The 17,781-nt window shown below is 38.7% G+C and overlaps 2 protein-coding genes and 1 pseudogene across 2 annotated transcripts; 2 read left to right on the top strand and 1 right to left on the bottom strand.

Moving 5' to 3' along the window:
• Positions 1–4,318: 4,318 nt before the first annotated feature.
• LOC126613905 (vicilin-like seed storage protein At2g18540) lies at positions 4,319–7,655 on the top strand. Its single transcript, XM_050281520.1, has 5 exons — positions 4,319–4,643; positions 5,299–5,477; positions 5,601–5,681; positions 5,782–6,084; positions 6,184–7,655. Exons 1-5 carry the CDS (start codon positions 4,328–4,330, stop codon positions 7,426–7,428), a joined length of 2,124 nt encoding a protein of 707 aa, XP_050137477.1. The 5' UTR covers positions 4,319–4,327; the 3' UTR covers positions 7,429–7,655.
• Positions 7,656–7,976: 321 nt separating this feature from the next.
• Positions 7,977–11,794, bottom strand: LOC126613908 (probable protein phosphatase 2C 80). Its single transcript, XM_050281523.1, has 5 exons — positions 11,503–11,794; positions 10,460–11,183; positions 9,557–9,869; positions 8,787–8,936; positions 7,977–8,463 (listed from the first exon to the last, which is right to left on the bottom strand). The coding sequence occupies exons 2-5, from the start codon at positions 11,002–11,004 to the stop codon at positions 8,167–8,169; spliced, it is 1,305 nt and encodes a 434-aa protein (XP_050137480.1). The 5' UTR covers positions 11,005–11,183; positions 11,503–11,794; the 3' UTR covers positions 7,977–8,166.
• Positions 11,795–15,578: 3,784 nt separating this feature from the next.
• On the top strand, positions 15,579–17,182 carry LOC126601189 (probable thimet oligopeptidase; annotated as a pseudogene).
• Positions 17,183–17,781: the final 599 nt, after the last annotated feature.

The raw sequence follows: 17,781 nt of genomic DNA, 5'->3' as shown, positions 1-17,781 counted from the left end.
TTAACCCATTCGGGTTATTGATCTTAATTCAGTCTTAACCCATTCAATCTTGGGTTTTTTTATCTTAATTCAGTCATAGTCCATTCGGGTTATCACTCTTGATTCGGTCTTAACCTGTTTCATCTTGGGTTATCGATCTTAATTCGGACTTAACCCATGTGAACTTCGATTTTCAATCTTAAATTTTGAGACGTTAGCTTAATTTTATATTTTTTATCATTGGTCTCTAATTCATAGATACTAGATAAATCATTCATAAGCAATCATTCTAGTAATAGTGGAAAAAAGTTGGACCTTAGCACGTACGCAAGTTAGTGCGGCACCCATAGTTGTTGCGCCTTAAACATTCACATGTTGGATTCTTCTATTCGAACATTCCTCTCAGGCAACTTCGTCGCCGATGGAGTTGATGTAGAGTGTTCTTCTTTTGCTCAGAAGTCTTGAGTACACTACCTATAAGTGGCTTTTCAATATTCTCATATCCCATGTCCTGATTACACAAATGTCTTCAACAAATTTTTGTTAGACTCAACTTGGTCAAGCAAAAGTTTTGTCCCTTTGTGAGAATTACTTGTGCATATAAGAGCAATTCAACTCTGCATATTCACATATACATATTGATAGCATTGTCCCAAGGTTATGAAATACATGTAGTAAAAAAATCACTAACTGTGTTGGTGTTCAAGTGAGGCATGAGAGTGTATCTTCTCTACAATATATCAATAAGCAATGAACCCAGATCCATATATCAAATAAGTAAAAAAATCTAGTTCAAGTGAGGTATGGGGGCCTGCACTCCTGATGTCAATGGATAATGAATCAAGTTCCACATATTGACATGCATTGAGAGCTATGCAAGGAGAAACAAAAAAAAAGAAACTAGTATATTTATATGGGAGCTTCAACTTCCACAAGCAAAAGCAATGCAACCACATCAATTTTCACACTATCTGCAAGTCAGTGTATGCAGTAGTCATATTATAGTTTCATGCAATGTCATGTATATAACTTCCATTGAAGTTGATATACCAGAGTGTGTCATGTCCCATGAATAGCATTGCTTTCCTGTTATATTAAGCCTATGAAGCTTAATGGAAATTGACCGCTCAGAAAATATTTGATAATTGAAAATCATTTCAATGTCCTATTGTCAAAAATTAGAATATGGTGAGAAGTCTTATCTTGTTAGGTGACTAAGAAATTCCTCTAACACCTACAATGTTATAACCTATAACAATATCGTTTCATGCAAATGAGATTGTAAAAGAGGGGGCCAAAAGAATTCTTCTCTTAGAGGCTTTAACTTGCGCCATAAGTTCGGTCTTCGACCATGGAAATGATACTCGGTCATGAGTTCAGCCTGCGGCCATGATTGCACCTTGGAGTTGAATATTAATTGCCCTCACTATGCAAGCTATTGAACACATAATGCAGGGATGTGCATTACTTATTTCCTTCTTTTCTCATCTACAGATAACTCTTGAGACAGTGCCTTACATTTAATGCACCTTGTGAGAATTAGACATCTGAATGTTAGTTGCTTGCCCTCATTGGATCTGCTCCATTCAGTAGACAACGAATATGAAAGCATGAATTATGAATAATTTTATTGTCGTTCTTGGTAAATGTCTTTTTCAATTACAACCATCATACATAACCTAGACTAGAAGTAGCAGCTCTATTGCCTTGAGCTCCTGCCTCTCTCTATTGGTTATTAAAAATTTCACTACACAAATATGACTTTTGCACAATTGGACGACTGCATACGTTACTGGAAAACTTAGATACCTATCAATGACATTTGAGAATTTTAAACATTTCATTTGTACAATTCAAAGCCATGAAGGGATGATACTCGTTCCCTCATCTTAAGCTGTATTAAAGAAGACCCATAGTAAAATGTCTTACCATACCATTTTGTTACATGCTATGATAAAAATGCATACTTCAGGCAATAACCTTGAAATAATAAAAGAGAAGAAATCTTCCTTGCATGGGGTTTAGATCATGCTCCATTTCCAATTAATTGGTGCTTAATGGCTTTATTAGCTCCTTTGAATTAGCATTGTTCGATGGCTCCAAGCCTGAGACTAACCAATCGTCTCATTTTAACAATGAAGTGGATTGGAGCAGTCGCGGGGGACAAAAACTCGCATGCTGCTGGGGATGAGTTGCGTTGCTTCAGCCTAGTTTCACTTTCAAGTTTTCAACACTTGGATTGTCAAAGGTCCTTCTCCCATTCAATTGCTTACTAACAAATTGTTTCCTATTATTTGAATTGCTGGTAAGGGTTTCACCTTTTTTGTCACACCGAACGAAAGAAATATCATCGTTAAAAGCACGCCCCCCACTCTGATGGTTTGTCAACCATATCATAACTGAATGCTAATACTGCGTACATACACCGATATGAAATGTGGTTATACTCGAAATTTACGGACTTTTTAATGGAAAATTCTGAAGTGAGTGAATCTCTTTCCTCTTGTGCTACTGCACGAAGTGCAATGACAAAAGGCCATAAATTTCATGAAATTGTATAAGAAATCATAAAACTTATCTGTTTGGGGCCTTTGACTCATGCCCACTTTGTAGAATAAACAACGTCCATGGAGCAGCGGGCAAGGATGGAGGCTCATACGCTGCCAAAGTTGGTTGGTGCAACGCTGAACTCTGAATCATTACTTTATACCAGGACTCCAAATTAATAACAACAACTATTAGTATATATAGTTGATATTTAATTAGGATTATATTATCATAAAAGTTATTTTAATTTCTTGCTAATAAATACTACATAAATTCTCATCTTCTTGTTCGCGTGATGTACGTCGTGCCCCAAATTCTCGGCTAGTCTCACGTCCAGCAACCATCATGCATTTCTGATTTGTCTTTCTTCCTTCAACACTCACCCATAATCCATCCTAGGTCGCTTGCGACATTGTGACTTTTCTTGCCAATTCGTGAAATCATAAAGGGGGCAGAGAATTTTCGTTGTTGGGGGTTTTAATCCATGCCCCCATTGTAGCTTAGATGGCGTTCACGGCTTCTCCATACGGTTTATTAAGTTTTCTACAGACGACGCCAACTATTGGACTAGAAAAATTCAGATCTTCCAATCTTCCAACAAGTAAATCATGTAACTGTGATGAGAAGTCCACGACGCCATCTTCGCTCGCCATCAATAAGGGAGGAGGGGACCTGCAAAAAAACACTCTGACACTCAAGTTAGTCTTTGTTCAAAATAATTGCAAGACATTGTAAAACTATCTGATACTTCCCTTTTTTCCTTTGTTCTCGTGGGATTCTAGTTCCTTTATAGACATATAATACTTGGGCTCCAAGTTCCACTTTCCCTCTATTTCTCCATATACCATATTCCATAGAAGTGTTTGATCATGCTCTTTTATTCTAGCTTCACTCCCCCAAATTTAGATTGCGGCTCATTGCTTGAGCCTTAATTTTTGCACCCACAATGTTAAACAACAACTTTGGCTCGAAATAGTCTCATCCATAAGAGCCTCCCTCCCATAAGGCAAACATGACCACTAGATGTGCTGCCGTATTACAAATACGAGGAGCAAAAATGACATCTACTGACCTTAACCACTGCTTCCCATATTGAATATCAAGAAGGAGTGCATCAATTGCAACATTTGGTTGAGCCTTGCCGTTAATCATATCCACACTTCTTTTAGAATCTGATTCAATTTGAACTGCATCAAACCCCATATCAATACAAACCAACAAAGCCACGCGCACCGATTCCGCATTTGCCATTAGACTAGATTTGCATGAGAAATTCCCCACTCCCTCAGCCCCCTAAAAAATGCTTGCGAACTTCCGTACCACCCATCCATACCCTCCTCGTCCGGATTTCTTTAACCACGTACCATCACAATTTACTTTCATAGTCCCGAAGGATCCCCATTACTAACCTTTTGTTGCCGATGCACCTCATCCAGCAATGGCTCTAAGTAGTTGTTTGGCTTCCTCAAATTTCCCCCATTGTTGTTTCAATAAGCTAATTTCTTTCATGGGTTCCACCATTTTTTTTCTCAAAGACTAAACTATATACTCTTTGGTTGTATAATTTTTTGGGAATGAAATCTACCCTTTGACCTAAAAAAAGTCAGTGTTCCATCAACAACTGCATGGTCTCCACGGGTAGACGAAAGACCTAATCACATGCCACGTGCCTCGATCAACGGCCACGTGCCCATGCAAACAGACAACGTTACTTTCTTTCCGGATTGGAACGCCTACTCTCTCGTTTATCTAAACCCAATTTTCTTCTATTTTCCTTTCAATTCAATGCAAATCTAACAAAATGTTCAGAAAAGCTTTCGTCTTCTTCTTCTTCTTCTTCTTCCTCCTTTCTGTTTCTGTGTCTTTGCATGCAGCAAATGCACTGAAAAATGAAGGGGAAATTGGTTCAGGCGGCGAAGGTGGTGCTCCGGCTGGGTCTCTGGTGAAGAAAGATCAACGGCGGTCGCTGGTTTCGACTGAGTACGGAGAGGTCTGGTCCGTTGATGTGAATGACGGACACAGGAAACCCTACCATATTCAGTTCATTACTTTGGAACCCAACTCACTCTTCCTTCCTGTTCTTCTGCATGCAGACATGATTTTCTATGTCAACACAGGTAACAAGTATTCCATCAAATGATTACTAGGAGCCAGGCTGGTGTTGTTAGAGAAGTGTTTATGTTGTTTGATTGTGAATATGAAACCGACATTTACAATATTTACCCTTTCATTGCGTTGGGAATTGCTTATATATATATATATTGCCCTCCTATGAATCTGAAACATAAATAACCATATTTCACCATCTTGAAAAATGTTTATGCTGTATGCATGTAAATCTGAACACTTGATGAAATGGTTCAAATTCATGGTCCAAGAAATGCATGTACTTATGTTGTACGATTGTGAATCAGAAAGTTTGACAAATGGCCCAAATTCGCAATCTAAGAAATGCTTACGAATCTGAAACTTGATTAATGGTCCAAATTTCAAGTCCAAGAAATACTTATGTTTTCCGACTGTGAATATAAAACCCTGATGAAAACATCTTAATTCATTTTTATGTTGTGAGGGAAAATTTCCTTAATTTTGATCCTATACAATTGTACAAACAAAGGCCCACGTACAATAGCAACTCATCTCCATTAGAGGGTATATGTTAAGAGTATTAATAAGTGTGCCAGTTTTGCGGGTATAAATAGTTTTATTATGATAAAATTACAATTTATTTTATCTTAGTTGGTCTTCTTATTGTTGTTTTTTGGGTGTTAGGGAGTGGGAGGTTGAGTTGGACTGATGATGATAAAATTAGGAGAGTGGATATAAAGAGAGGTGATCTCTATAGGCTCACCCCTGGCTCTGTTTTCTTTGTACAAAGTAACTTAGAGACTGAGCGCCAGAAGCTGAGAATTAATGCAATCTTTACAAGCAACTCTGATGATGACTTATATGTAAGAAGGCCTATTTCTGATTCTTTTTCTTTGTTACTTTCGTAATTTACCATAAATTGTTAGGACATTTTCATCCATTTTTATCAAAATTTCCTTTTTATTATGACGACAAAACTTGTGCAGGATCCAGCAGTAGGGGCATACTCCAGCATTAGGGACCTGGTCCGAGGATTTGATCCGAAATTGCTTCGGTCAGCTTTTAAGGTATGAGCCACTCCAACCCAGAATCAAACAATGGAAGTTCTCATTATGTCATCAGAAATAAGCATTTTTAGTTTCATGCAAAATGGTTGTTGATTATTAGGTCTCTGAGGAAGTGATAGAATCAATAGTAAATGGAACGGACCAATCCGCCTTTGTCCATGCAATTCCAACAAAGAAAGAAACTTTCTGGGATTTGGAGGCTCGATTCCTCAAAACGTTTCTACTAGGAAATGATGGCATTGCATTCAACAGTAAGAAGAAGGAGGAAACAACAGCATATAATATTTTTGATGAGGATCCGGATTTCAAGAATTGCAATGGTTGGAGCCTAACTGTGAACAAGAAAAGCTCCCACTTGTTAAAGGGATCAAACATTGGTTTTTTCATGGTGAATTTGACAAAGGTCTGTCTTTGATCTAATGTTAATTAGAGTGTATAACCAGTCGAATGCTTTAATTTTAATTAATGTGGAATTTTTTTATTTATTTTTTGTTTATTTAAGGGGTCAATGATGGGGCCTCATTGGAATCCAAGGGCAACTGAGATAACAGTAGTACTACAAGGGCACGGGATGGTTAGAGTGGTTTGTTCAAGCACCGAAGCAAATAAATCGGAGTGCAGAAACATGCGGTTTAGGGTTCATGAAGGAGATGTATTCTCTGTGCCTAGGTTCCATCCAATGGCTCAGATGTCATTTAACAATGACTCTCTTGTGTTCATGGGGTTTAGCACAACAGAAAAGAAAAACTATCCTCAGTTTTTGGCCGGAAAATACTCGGTTCTGCAGAATTTGGACAAACTAGTCTTGGCGGCGTCGTTTAATGTTACCAGCACAACCATTGATCAGCTTTTGTCTGCACAGGCTGATTCGTTTATAATAGATTGTACTTCTTGTGCTGAAGAAGAGGAGAGAGCGATGTTGGAAGAGATAGAAAAGAAAAGGGAGGAAGAGGAAGCTAAGAAGAGGGAGGAAGAGGAAAGAGAGAGACAGGAGGAAGAGAGAAAGAGGGAAGAAGAGGAAAGAGAGAGACAGGAGGAAGAGAGAGAGAAGGAGGAGGAAGCAAGTAAACGAGAAGAGGAGCAAGCGGCGAGGGAGCGAGAGGAGCAAGCGGCTAGGGAGCGAGAGGAACAAGCGGCTAGGGAGCGAGAGGAGCAAGCGGCGAGGGAGCGAGAGGAGCAAGCCGCAAGGGAACAAGAGGAGCAAGCCGCAAGAGAGAGAGAGGAGCAAGACGCAAGGGAACAAGAGGAGCAAGCCGCTAGGGAGCGAGAGGAGGAAGCGGCGAGGGAGAGAGAGGAGGAAGCCGCAAGGGAACAAGAGGAGCAAGCCGCAAGAGAGAGAGAGGAGCAAGACGCAAGGGAACAAGAGGAGCAAGCCGTAAGGGAGAGAGAGGAGCAAGCAGCAAGGGAGAGAGAAGAACAAGAAGCGGCAAGGGAGAGAGAAGAACAAGAAGCAGCAAGGGAGCGAGAAGAACAAGCAGCAAGGAGAGAAGAGGAGGGTAGGCAACAAGAAGAGGAGGGCAGGCAAGGAGGCGATGAAAGAAGACACGAGGAAGAAAGAGAGAGGGAGAGGAGGCAACAAGAGGAATGGGAAAGGCGAGAGGAAGATGCGCAGAGGGAGCAGGAAGAGGCTCGAAGACAACAACAAGAAAGGCAAGGCAGAGCAGGACAACCAGAGGAGCAAGAGGGTGGAGGCGGAGGCGTCAATGCGGATGAGGGAAGGAGGTATCTGAGTGCATTGAAGGTTTAACTGAGATCTAGTTTCTCTAGTTAGCTCGTCTGTTCTGTCTTTTGAGTTTGGGTTGGTGCATGTTTTGTTAATAGAATAATAACTTTTGCTGCCTCCTATGTCTAAGTTTAGGTACGTTTTTTAATGTAATAAACTTCTATGGCCTAAATCCAAAACAAATTTTACTTTAATTTAGATAAGAGAAAAATAGAAGATAAAGGTCATTAACTTGTACATAAGAAACATAACTTGTTTAAAGAATATTTGATCACACGCTGAATCGAATATTTAGCGTAGTCAAATTGACTAAATTTAGCGTAGTCAAATTGACTAAATTTAGCGTAGTCAAACTACATTTAGCGTAGTCAAATTGACTAAAACAAATGGTAATCCCTAAAAGTAAGTTTGAACTCCTCTTAGTTGAAATAAATTAAAGTAAAATATCATCCTCCTCCGTGTATTTTAAATTAGATTAATGTAAATATCGTCCTTTTCAAAGAAAAATAGTTTGTTAAATTACACTTTTAGATTTCTAAAAAGGAACTTATTTAAAGTGAAAATGCATAATGTTTGACACTAATGAAAATCATATCTCAGATAGCAATCGACAAAACCCATGGAATTACAGCTCTATGTGGGTTTCATGGAAAATCAAGAGTAATGAGCTTCTCAGCTCCACCAGCCACCTTACAAACAGATGTGAAGAACAGATTTACAAACGAAATGGGTTCTCTAAGCCCGATTACAAGACTCACTCACTCACACCTTAGTGGGGCCAGTTACATAGGACACAACAACGGTAAGGTCATCAAGCTTGCCTCCGTAATAACGGAACCCTGCTTCTTGAGCTGCCGTTGAAAATGGTGTCTGCCTGTTCTTATCCAGTGCTCGCTGGCGCGCCAGAGCCGCTATCTTCTGAGCAGTTACCTGTGGTGCCAAGCCAGCTCTTACCGCATGAACGACAACAGCAGTAATCTCGTTGTTATACAAGTTGTCAAACAACCCGTCCGTTCCTGCTATGATGACATCCCCAGAGGCAACAGGAATCAAAAATACCTGGTGCAAGTTGAGTCGCAATTAGAAGCTAGTTGGTCAAGGAATTTTACAATGGGAAAGTGACATACTGTAACATTTTCGTTGACGTCACATCTAAAGTAAGAGTGATGGGGATAAGAAACCTTTAAGCTCACGACGATTTCACAAATTTTGGGATTAAGAAAATACAATATATCATATCTTAAGGCTAGTTCTCCACTGCAAGTATATCGGAAGCAGCGGTTTTAGAAAGTATGCAGTCAAAGCAAGTTCATTCAGGGGTGGCTGTGTTTTACTTTGGTTACGCAAGTGACAACTATTATGGCACTCAATAATTGACTGACCTGTCCAGAGCTTGGTAAATCAGCCCCACTGCCACTTTCCAGCTGATATGTAAAATTGAAGCCATGTTGCTGCACGGGGGATTGGAAGACGGTACATCCATCTCTAACAACTAAGAATCCACTGTCCCCAAGATTAATAGCTTGTAGTCCCTGTTAGAAGTAGAATCAAGTGAGAAACGCGCTCATTTTTACCATATGTAAACGTTTCCTGGCTTATTACTCTCAGGAAACCACTCAAGGAATCTTGCAGACCAGCAAAAATGTTGTTCTAACTTTCATCATGCATACTGTTCAAGTTTGAATCACCAGGGCTGAGCATCTCCAGCCTATATTTGATCTCTACTATACATATATTTCAAGGTTACTCGATATACTTTCACTTATATACAAGTAAGGCTTGCAACTTAACATGCCAAGCCAACAGTCAATTGAAGGAAGTAATTATGTGGTGTTCGTCAATTTGTGGTTTTCTACAAAGCAGGTATGGTCTATGACAAGACTCTTGAACCGTTCTATAATTAAGTCCAGTTTAGGGAAGTAATTACGTTCTTCCTTGACACATTCCCAACCCTGATTTGCATATAGTAATGGATAGACAATAAACACTAAGATCATTTCTGTAAATTTATTTCAGAAGTATAAGGCAGGCACAGATGATTGTCTCTACAAACCAGGTCACATCTTTCTTAAATAATCAAAATGAAAAAAGCATCCCGACAATAAATTTTAGAGGTCGGCAGGAATGGTTAGTCAAACTGAAAACAACAAACCTTTTCCGTTAGGCCAATGATGCAAGCTGTTGAAGAACCCTTTGCTTTGGTGCATGAGTGGGCCTTCTCCAACACCCTGGCAGGGTCAAAGCAGCCCTCAGGCTCCTCTTGAATAGCCCTCACTGAATGAGACATAAGTTCACGAGAAAAGTATCCTGCATTGACACCGACATCTGCCCATCCACCCACACCATCTGCTACACCAATTGCTTGTGCATCTTCACAAATAAAATGGGCATCCTCTCCTCCTGTCGCCTCCTTATCTGGATGTGGCAGGTAACATGATCCTGAAAGCAGCTTCAGAGCTTTTGGTCTGAAAATGAAACCAAGCAATATACATCAAAAGGCCTTTTCACAGATAAGCCCTTGATAAGAATACACTTTAGAGAAAAAAACTTCAAACCCAATGCTTTAGATTAACACCCTTCTTACTTTGCAATGGTAGAAGAGCAGTAAAGGAATTTTGCAACTATGAATTAATTAGAACATGACAAGTGGATAACAATGGGGGGTTTTGCCCAATTGAGTTCTTGAAATGTTTTTATATCAAATTTATTGTTGTGGGGGTGTGTTTTCTAATTTGCTATATATACAAGCATCAAGGACACCAATCGCCTATATTGGTTTGAGATTGTTCTTGCTCAATTCAAAAGAAGTAAACACTAATCAAGCCCGTGTGTTCTACCTACTGGGACTTGCCAAGTTCAAATTTTTTTTCCAAATAAATAAACGAACAAGCGAGCACACAAGTACACAGAAGATAACCCTTAATTCCTTTCCAAACAAAAAGAATTGAATCCATGAGTGTGGAGCATATGAAAACACACTGAAGACTCTTAAGATAATGAAAATGAAGGCCAAACAACAAAAGAGGCAAAGTAAACAACAGATGAGAGCACATACTGGTCAGACAAAATGGTGGAATTTGCGGGTTGTTCATCATTGGAGTTTCCATCAAATGTCACATTATGAGCAGCACCAGTAGCGTAGCACATAGAAGATGTGGTATAAAAATTTCTCAACCAAGGACCAACATGCACAGAGATCAGACGGCTGTTGAATGATTCCTTTTTTCTCAAACTCAAGCTGGCTTTCTGGAAACTGCTCTGCCGTCTATCATTAAAATAAACACCCGTAGGTTTTGACAGGTCTAATGAATTGCCGCAACTTGAAATTAAGTCATCAACATAAACGTCTCCAAAGACAGGTGCCGAACTTGAAGCAGCCATAAATTTTCCCTTACGCAGAGGACTGGAACTATGTCTAGTTGCGTCTGATATCAAAGGGGTTGAATACGGTAAACTACAAGACAACCCTAAACTCCGAGACAAGAATTTCCCACGACAAGGTAGTAAAGTTTTGGAATTTCCTGGCCTGCTCCCGCCAATCACTCTCCAAATACTAGAACATACAGCAGTGTTCACCTTGGGAAGTATCCCGGACCGCATTTTAGCTCCTTATGTAAAATACCCTTGATTCAATCGCCCTCCCAAAGAAAACCAGACCCGAAATTTGATATAGAAGACAAAGTCTCATCACTCTCAGCACATCTAATTTACCACATTAACCTAAAACCTACTGCTCCTGAGTCTGTTCAACTCCGGGCCGAGGCGTATGGCTCTTTAACCTGAAAAATGGTAACAAAAAATTGAATTTCATCACAAAGATGTGAGCTTTTAGCTACATACACAATAACAACGCTTAAATATCCCCTAAATTTTGATTTTTTTTTTTACCATAATTAGGCAACTTTTCTTAATAATCTCTACAAATTTCAGTTACCATCATACATTATTACACGAAAAATCCACTTCTGAGCAAAAACACAAGGTACCCATATCACAAACGAATTACAACGAATAAAAAAAAATCGAACTTGGAAGCATGAGAGCATTGTTTTGCCATGGAATGTAAAAGCAGCTGAGAGGATAGCAGAAAAGACGCACCGTTTTGGAGCTGGAGAAGGAGAGATGGGCAATCGATGCTGGAACAGAATCCGACCCGAGATATAGAATTGGATAAACGAAGCTCCGAAGATGTTATCTTCGTCGATTTGGGTTGAATCCTCGGAGTTTCGTTATCCCCAAATCTGTGTTCTTGGGGTTGTTGTATGTTGGCGTTATGCTTTAGGAGGATTGGGGAGAGAGAGAGAGAGAGAGAGAGAGAGAGGTTAGGAGGCGCATAAGGTTCACAAAAACGCCAGAGAGGGAGGGCACGTGGGAAGGAAGCTTTTGAGCCAAAAGTAAGCAAACAAATTTGGAAGAAACAAATTTAAAAGATCAGCGTGGGGTCTATATGCACAAAAATTAAATAATTTTAATTTTTGTGATATTTTAACGTATATTTTATTATTTAAAGAATTGAAAAGTTATTAGTGTTTCTTGGATTTTAAAAACAATGACCAAGAGGTATTTTTTATTGTGCAAAATCAGAAAGTGAGTACACCTGATTTAGCTAAATCTAGAACTTTAAAGATATTCTTTTTCATTCAATACTACGATCTAATGATATTCTTCACTTGTGAGTGAGAGGTGCTAGGTTCGATTCTCGTTAAAAGCAAATTTTAACCATATTATTGCTAATCTATTATGAGGCTAAATCCACCCCTTCTTACTTAATGTAAATAATATCGTTTATTTAAAAAAATCTATAAATTTAATGTGTTTCTTCGTTTTTAAAACCCAAGAAAAATTAATGAGATGTTCATTGTTTTTTAAAACAACAAAACATGTGTTATTTATCATTGGACAAAACTCAAAAGGTGAATCTCACTGGTGAGTATCTATGTATTATCCACCTAATATTAGACTTTTCACTTATAAATGACAAACAATACTATTAAATAGTATCGATAAACAAAAGTAAATTTTTTCTTCCACAGTAGGCCAGAAGAAGTGAGTATAATCCCAATATATTAAACTCATATAAGAATCATACTCTTATAGTGAACCAAAAAATTTAAGTGTGATACTAATATATAGAACTTGTAGTTCAATATATTAAACTCATGAGTGTGATGTAAATATATTTAACTCACACTAGTGTAGCAGTAGTGTTATACGTTTCAAATTCAGGTTGCTTGATTCCTATAAATAAGTATCACAATCACTCAACCTACTGTAAAAGGCCTAAAAACTACTAGTAGGTAATAAAACATGTTTTGGTATCCTAATAATGCACACTTAATATATGTTTAGTATTATGGCTGGCCAATTGCAAAAATTTTGGTGCTCCATAATAAAGGCTACTTCAAATTTTTAAGCCGTTACCTTTGTATACTTGACCAAAGATCTAATGGTTGAAAATTTTGAATTATCCAATACATCGGAGCACCATAAAAAATCTTGGCCTATTATGTGCCTTAGTACAAATCTCTCACCCTTTAATACAAATACATTGTTATATTAAAAAAAAACTTTTATAACCCAAAATTCAAACACGAAACTTTGAATGAAGAGCAAATTATATTAACCAACTGAGCTATAACCACTTGTCCTAAATAGTTCGATTGTTTGAATTTTGGTACCAAAAAAACACTACGAATTTGGATAGACTGTGGCTTTTGTTCACTTCAATGTTAAAATAAATCTTTTGCTAATTACTTAATGATTTTAATTACAAAGTAGAGAGGACTTTCCTAGGATGGTGTTGGTGTTTTCACCAAGCTTCCAACTCTTTGTGAGAATTAAAAAGAATCATGGTTGAACCTGCCTAACACAACAACTCGAGGACCAGTTTCAACGGCGGGCGTTTGAGAGCTTTCGGGCTAGCCGTTTCTTTATTTCGGGAGCATTGCTCCCGGGCATATAAACAAATGTTATTTGTCCTTACTTGTAAGTAAGATATTTTAAGTTTAACCCTTATGAATGACGAAATTAATACAAATTTATTATGGCCGCCCTATTGTGTGATTTAGCGCAAATTCACCTCCTTAATGTAAATATTATTGCAGTCATATTAGATTATGAATGTGATTATGTAAATTCTAGTGTATCTAGGGATATATTGGAACATTCTATAGGATTAGATATTATCCTATCAGAGTTATAATCCTATTAGAGTTAGGATTTAACATATCCTACTAATATAAATAAAGACACAATGATGTGATATAATACACACCTCACAATTAAATCTCTCTTTCTCTCTCTGACCACCGGTCTCCCCCTCCCTATTCCCTTATAATAGTTCAGTAAATTAGGCATACAACATGTTATCAACACACTCTTACCAAGAGCTAAGGAACTGAAGGATTGTGGAGGAGGCTTTCTTCTACAAAATTCAAAGGTTTTTTTTTTTATGGCAATTAGATACTCTTAAAATAAAGTAAGATATTTGAAATGTCCACGAAACATGAAAAGATTCTCCATGATGCATAAACCTCTATATTTATAATTTCCTTCCAATATATATACGTTTCATGACAGTTCGGTTCACGCCGGTTTACGGTTCTAACCAAAATTATATATATATGTTTTTTCTAATTTTCAAATTCTAATACCAAACACATATTTCAACCATAAATTCAAGTAAATTTGAGTTTCCACTACTAGATCTACAAGATTTGTGACCGGAAGATAGAAAGTGTGCATATAAATATAAATCAAAAGATAAAAAGGTTCATATCAAGACCAAAGTGTGGATCTTAAACTAAAACTAAAATGTACATAATGCATAATATATTGAAAAAGAATGGAGAAAAATAATGTAGGGGGAGAAAAGTGATAAAACAACAAAGGAATGGGAGAGAAGTGAAGAAAAATATTGAGCTTATGCACATAAAAATAATAATAAAAAAATCATTTATATTAAAAATGGTTCGGTCCAGTTCCTTCGGTTCTTAATATTTCCAAACTGGAACCGGAATCGTTTGAAACGGTTTGGTTCGATTTTTGTTCCGATTTTGACTTTTTTGGTCAACACGGGTTTTTACGGTTTTTTTGTCACAGTTTGATTCAATTTTCCTATTTGGCGGTTTTTATGCCCACCCCTACCTGTAGCCCAGCCACATTGAGCATGCCACCAGGACGATGTCGTTTTGACATCTGGACCAAGGCAGCAGCCCTATGGGCTTGCTGCGTGCGAGAACAACCAAGCCTCTGGCCTAGGATTGGTTTGGATTGGGCCTGCAGCCCCAACCTCCAGCACGGCCTGCAGCCGTTTGCTGGGCTCCACCCTCACGCCTATGGCCCAAAAACTAGCAACTCGTGTGTTGATGGGCTTTGTCCCGTGTCACGGCCCACCCTACAACAAGCCTGCATCTTGTTGGGTCCAGTATGTGCCTTAGGCCCACCTGCAACAAGCCAAAAGCTTACTGGGCTTCGCTCACCACTTAGCCCAGACTGCCAACAGCCTTAGAGCTGCTGGGCTTGCCTCTATCAACTTAAAAACCCGAAAACCAGCTTTGGTTGGGATTTCCGCACAAACCCGCAAACCAGCCTTCGAATGGGCGGGCATCCCTTACTCCTTTTTGGCCAAAACCAACAGCCCTTGCTGCTGGGCTCACCCCAAACCCACGGCCTTGAGGCCTGTAGCCTCCCCGAGGCCCATAAGGTATGCAACCGTGCTGCAAGGCCTGTCTGTAGACTGCAGCTTGCCTAATAAGGCTGGGCCGCAACCCTTTTTCTACCCAATGCCAATTTTTGGCATTCCTGCGTTATAAATCATACCCAATTATTTTATTTGGGGTACTTTGGTTTACAATAATTAAATCTTATTTAATTATCACTTGGCTTATCGCCAATCGAAGCTAATATGACCCGTCTGTCATTATTTTTTTGCTTCCATGATAGACCATGTTTGGTCCCAATTTATTGAATTAATTAAAAGTGACCAGCAATATATTCATCGGATAATTAATCAAATTATTGAACTCAATATCACTTTTAAACATTAACGATTCAATAATTTTTAATCTGAACTACCCTTAGTTTTAATTATTTTTATTCATCTTTTACATAAATATTGTTTCACATTAAAATTATAAAAACTTATCCTTGTCTGGTCAGGATTTAGACCAAACATGGGGTCATCCCGTATAAGAAAGCGACTGGGAAGTGGAATCATGCGGTTTGAGGAATATAAGTGGAATCATGCGGTTTGAGGAATATCCAACTTAAAAAACATTGGTTTGGTGAGTACAAGAGAGTTTAGTAAAAAACACAACAAACATAATTCACTGATCAAATAAAAATTTGAGCAAAAATAAATAAATCTTCTGTTTAGTTGAGAAAAACTTGATTAAGACTTAACTTGCCATTCACTGATCAAATAAAAATTTGAGCAAAAATAAATAAATCTTCCGTTTAGTTGAGAAAAACTTGAGTAAGACTTAACTTGCCACTGAGTACGTTGAATGACACTATTATTCATGCAATACTTGTCATCCGCGCCAAAAAATAGTTGTGATTGTTTACGGTTGGTCATACGGGTCTTTGGACTCGTGGATCTAGACTGTAGTTCCTAGCCCATCCAATTCTTTGAATTTTCAAAGCGGTCCAAGTTGGACCCGACTTGTGTAAAAACGTGTCCAAGACCGAGTCCATATTTGTTTTGATGCTGGAAAGGAGTGGGTGAATGCTGAAGCAAAGCACTGAACTCAGGCGTTTGATGAGAGAGTTTGAACGCAACAGAATAAATCTTACGTTAACTAAGACGGAGGAAATGCGGCGCGCGAGAGTCCAAATCGATGAGCTGAGTTTGCTGTATGTTCAAAACTTAAATGAGGACGGTAGTTTTCTTCTCTTCACCGAGGCTGTGTTGGCCGGGTTACCATCAGAGTTTCTTAAGAGCTTAGGCAAAATTGCAGATGGTAACTATTCAAGGTGACCATGAAAAGTCATCATTTGGCAGCTGTACTTGAACTTTGTGAGGCTGGAACAAGGAGGAGGATGGAAGCGGTGGCCTATGGAAAGAGGGGTGGAGAATTTGATTGTTTTATCTTAGAAGTTTTGGTCCAAATGAGCCATAAATTTGCTCGGTTACTTGGCTATTCAAGTTATGCAGACTATGCAGTTGATCTTAGAAAGGCAGAGGCACCCTCAAAGGTTTTTTGAGTTCTTAGAGGTCATCTCCTTGTTTAACCGACTTGGCTACCAGATTTGAAGAGAAAAGAGGAAGGAGACCATTCGTTTGGAATTGAGGATCTGCCATATTATGTCAACAAGGCTGAAGCACAGCAGTTTAACGTGGACCTCGGAGCTCAGAAACAATACTTTCTAGTAAATTTGGTTCTATCTGGGGTATTCAAGATAGTGCAATACCTCTTTGGTTTAGGATATAAAGAAATTGAAGATGCTGAGGTTTGGCATTCTGATGTTTGCGTCAACTCAAGTTTCGGTGAACTTTGGGTCATTTCTACCTTGATATGTACACAAGAGAAAGAAAATATAATCATACCTGTGTGGTGGCTCTTCAAATGGTGCATTATCAACGAAGAATGGATGACGACAGATTCTAGTGGCGTTACCTACACTACTGAGATTCTCCCAAGTTGTGAATCTTTTCCATGAGTTTGGCCACGGGGTCCAACATATCTCCCAAGTTGTTGGAAGATGTCGATCCAGCTCAGCGTTCCAACTAGTGCCAATGGTACGAAGCCACTTGTCACAGCCGTATTTGGAGTGAGGTTTTTGCTGCTGATATATCTGCTTCAAAGTTTCATGAGAGTTAAGATCTTAACAAATGTAATGGCATGAAGTTCAAAAACAAGGTACTGGCCCCAGGAGGATCAAGGGAACCCATTCAACTGTTAACTGACTTTCTTGGGAGAAAACCATCAATTCAAGCTTTTGTTGACAGCAAATCTCAATACAGATTGTGATGCAGACGGAACTTGCCTAACCCTATTATCTGACGATATGCAAGATCATCTTGTGGTTTTGGTTTCCGGTGATGACCCCTTCCTGTTCATACTTTAGTGAATTTCATTCGTGTGAACGTTTCAACCAAATAAAAAAAGTTCTTGTGAAAGTTGTTCATAGAGTTCCTAGTGACTTGATGCGTAAGTTACAACTAGCACTACATCGACCGATAGACACATCATCTAGCATCCATCGTTTGCAACTAGAATCCTGTCCGGTACATATATTCAGATCACTTTGACATAAGTTACATATGTGCGCGAAGGTTTCTACTAGGGATGAGCAACGATTAAGGCGGGCAGGTAACCACGGTTATTTACCCATAACCGTTTATGCTTATACCTGTATAACCGTTTACCCGTT

The sequence above is a fragment of the Malus sylvestris genome, chromosome 2, assembly GCF_916048215.2.
Source record: "Malus sylvestris chromosome 2, drMalSylv7.2, whole genome shotgun sequence".
In the NCBI taxonomy this organism is placed as follows: Eukaryota; Viridiplantae; Streptophyta; class Magnoliopsida; order Rosales; family Rosaceae; genus Malus; species Malus sylvestris.
The sequence above is the reverse complement of the archived record's forward strand: the minus strand, read 5'-3'. Positions and strand labels throughout refer to the sequence as shown.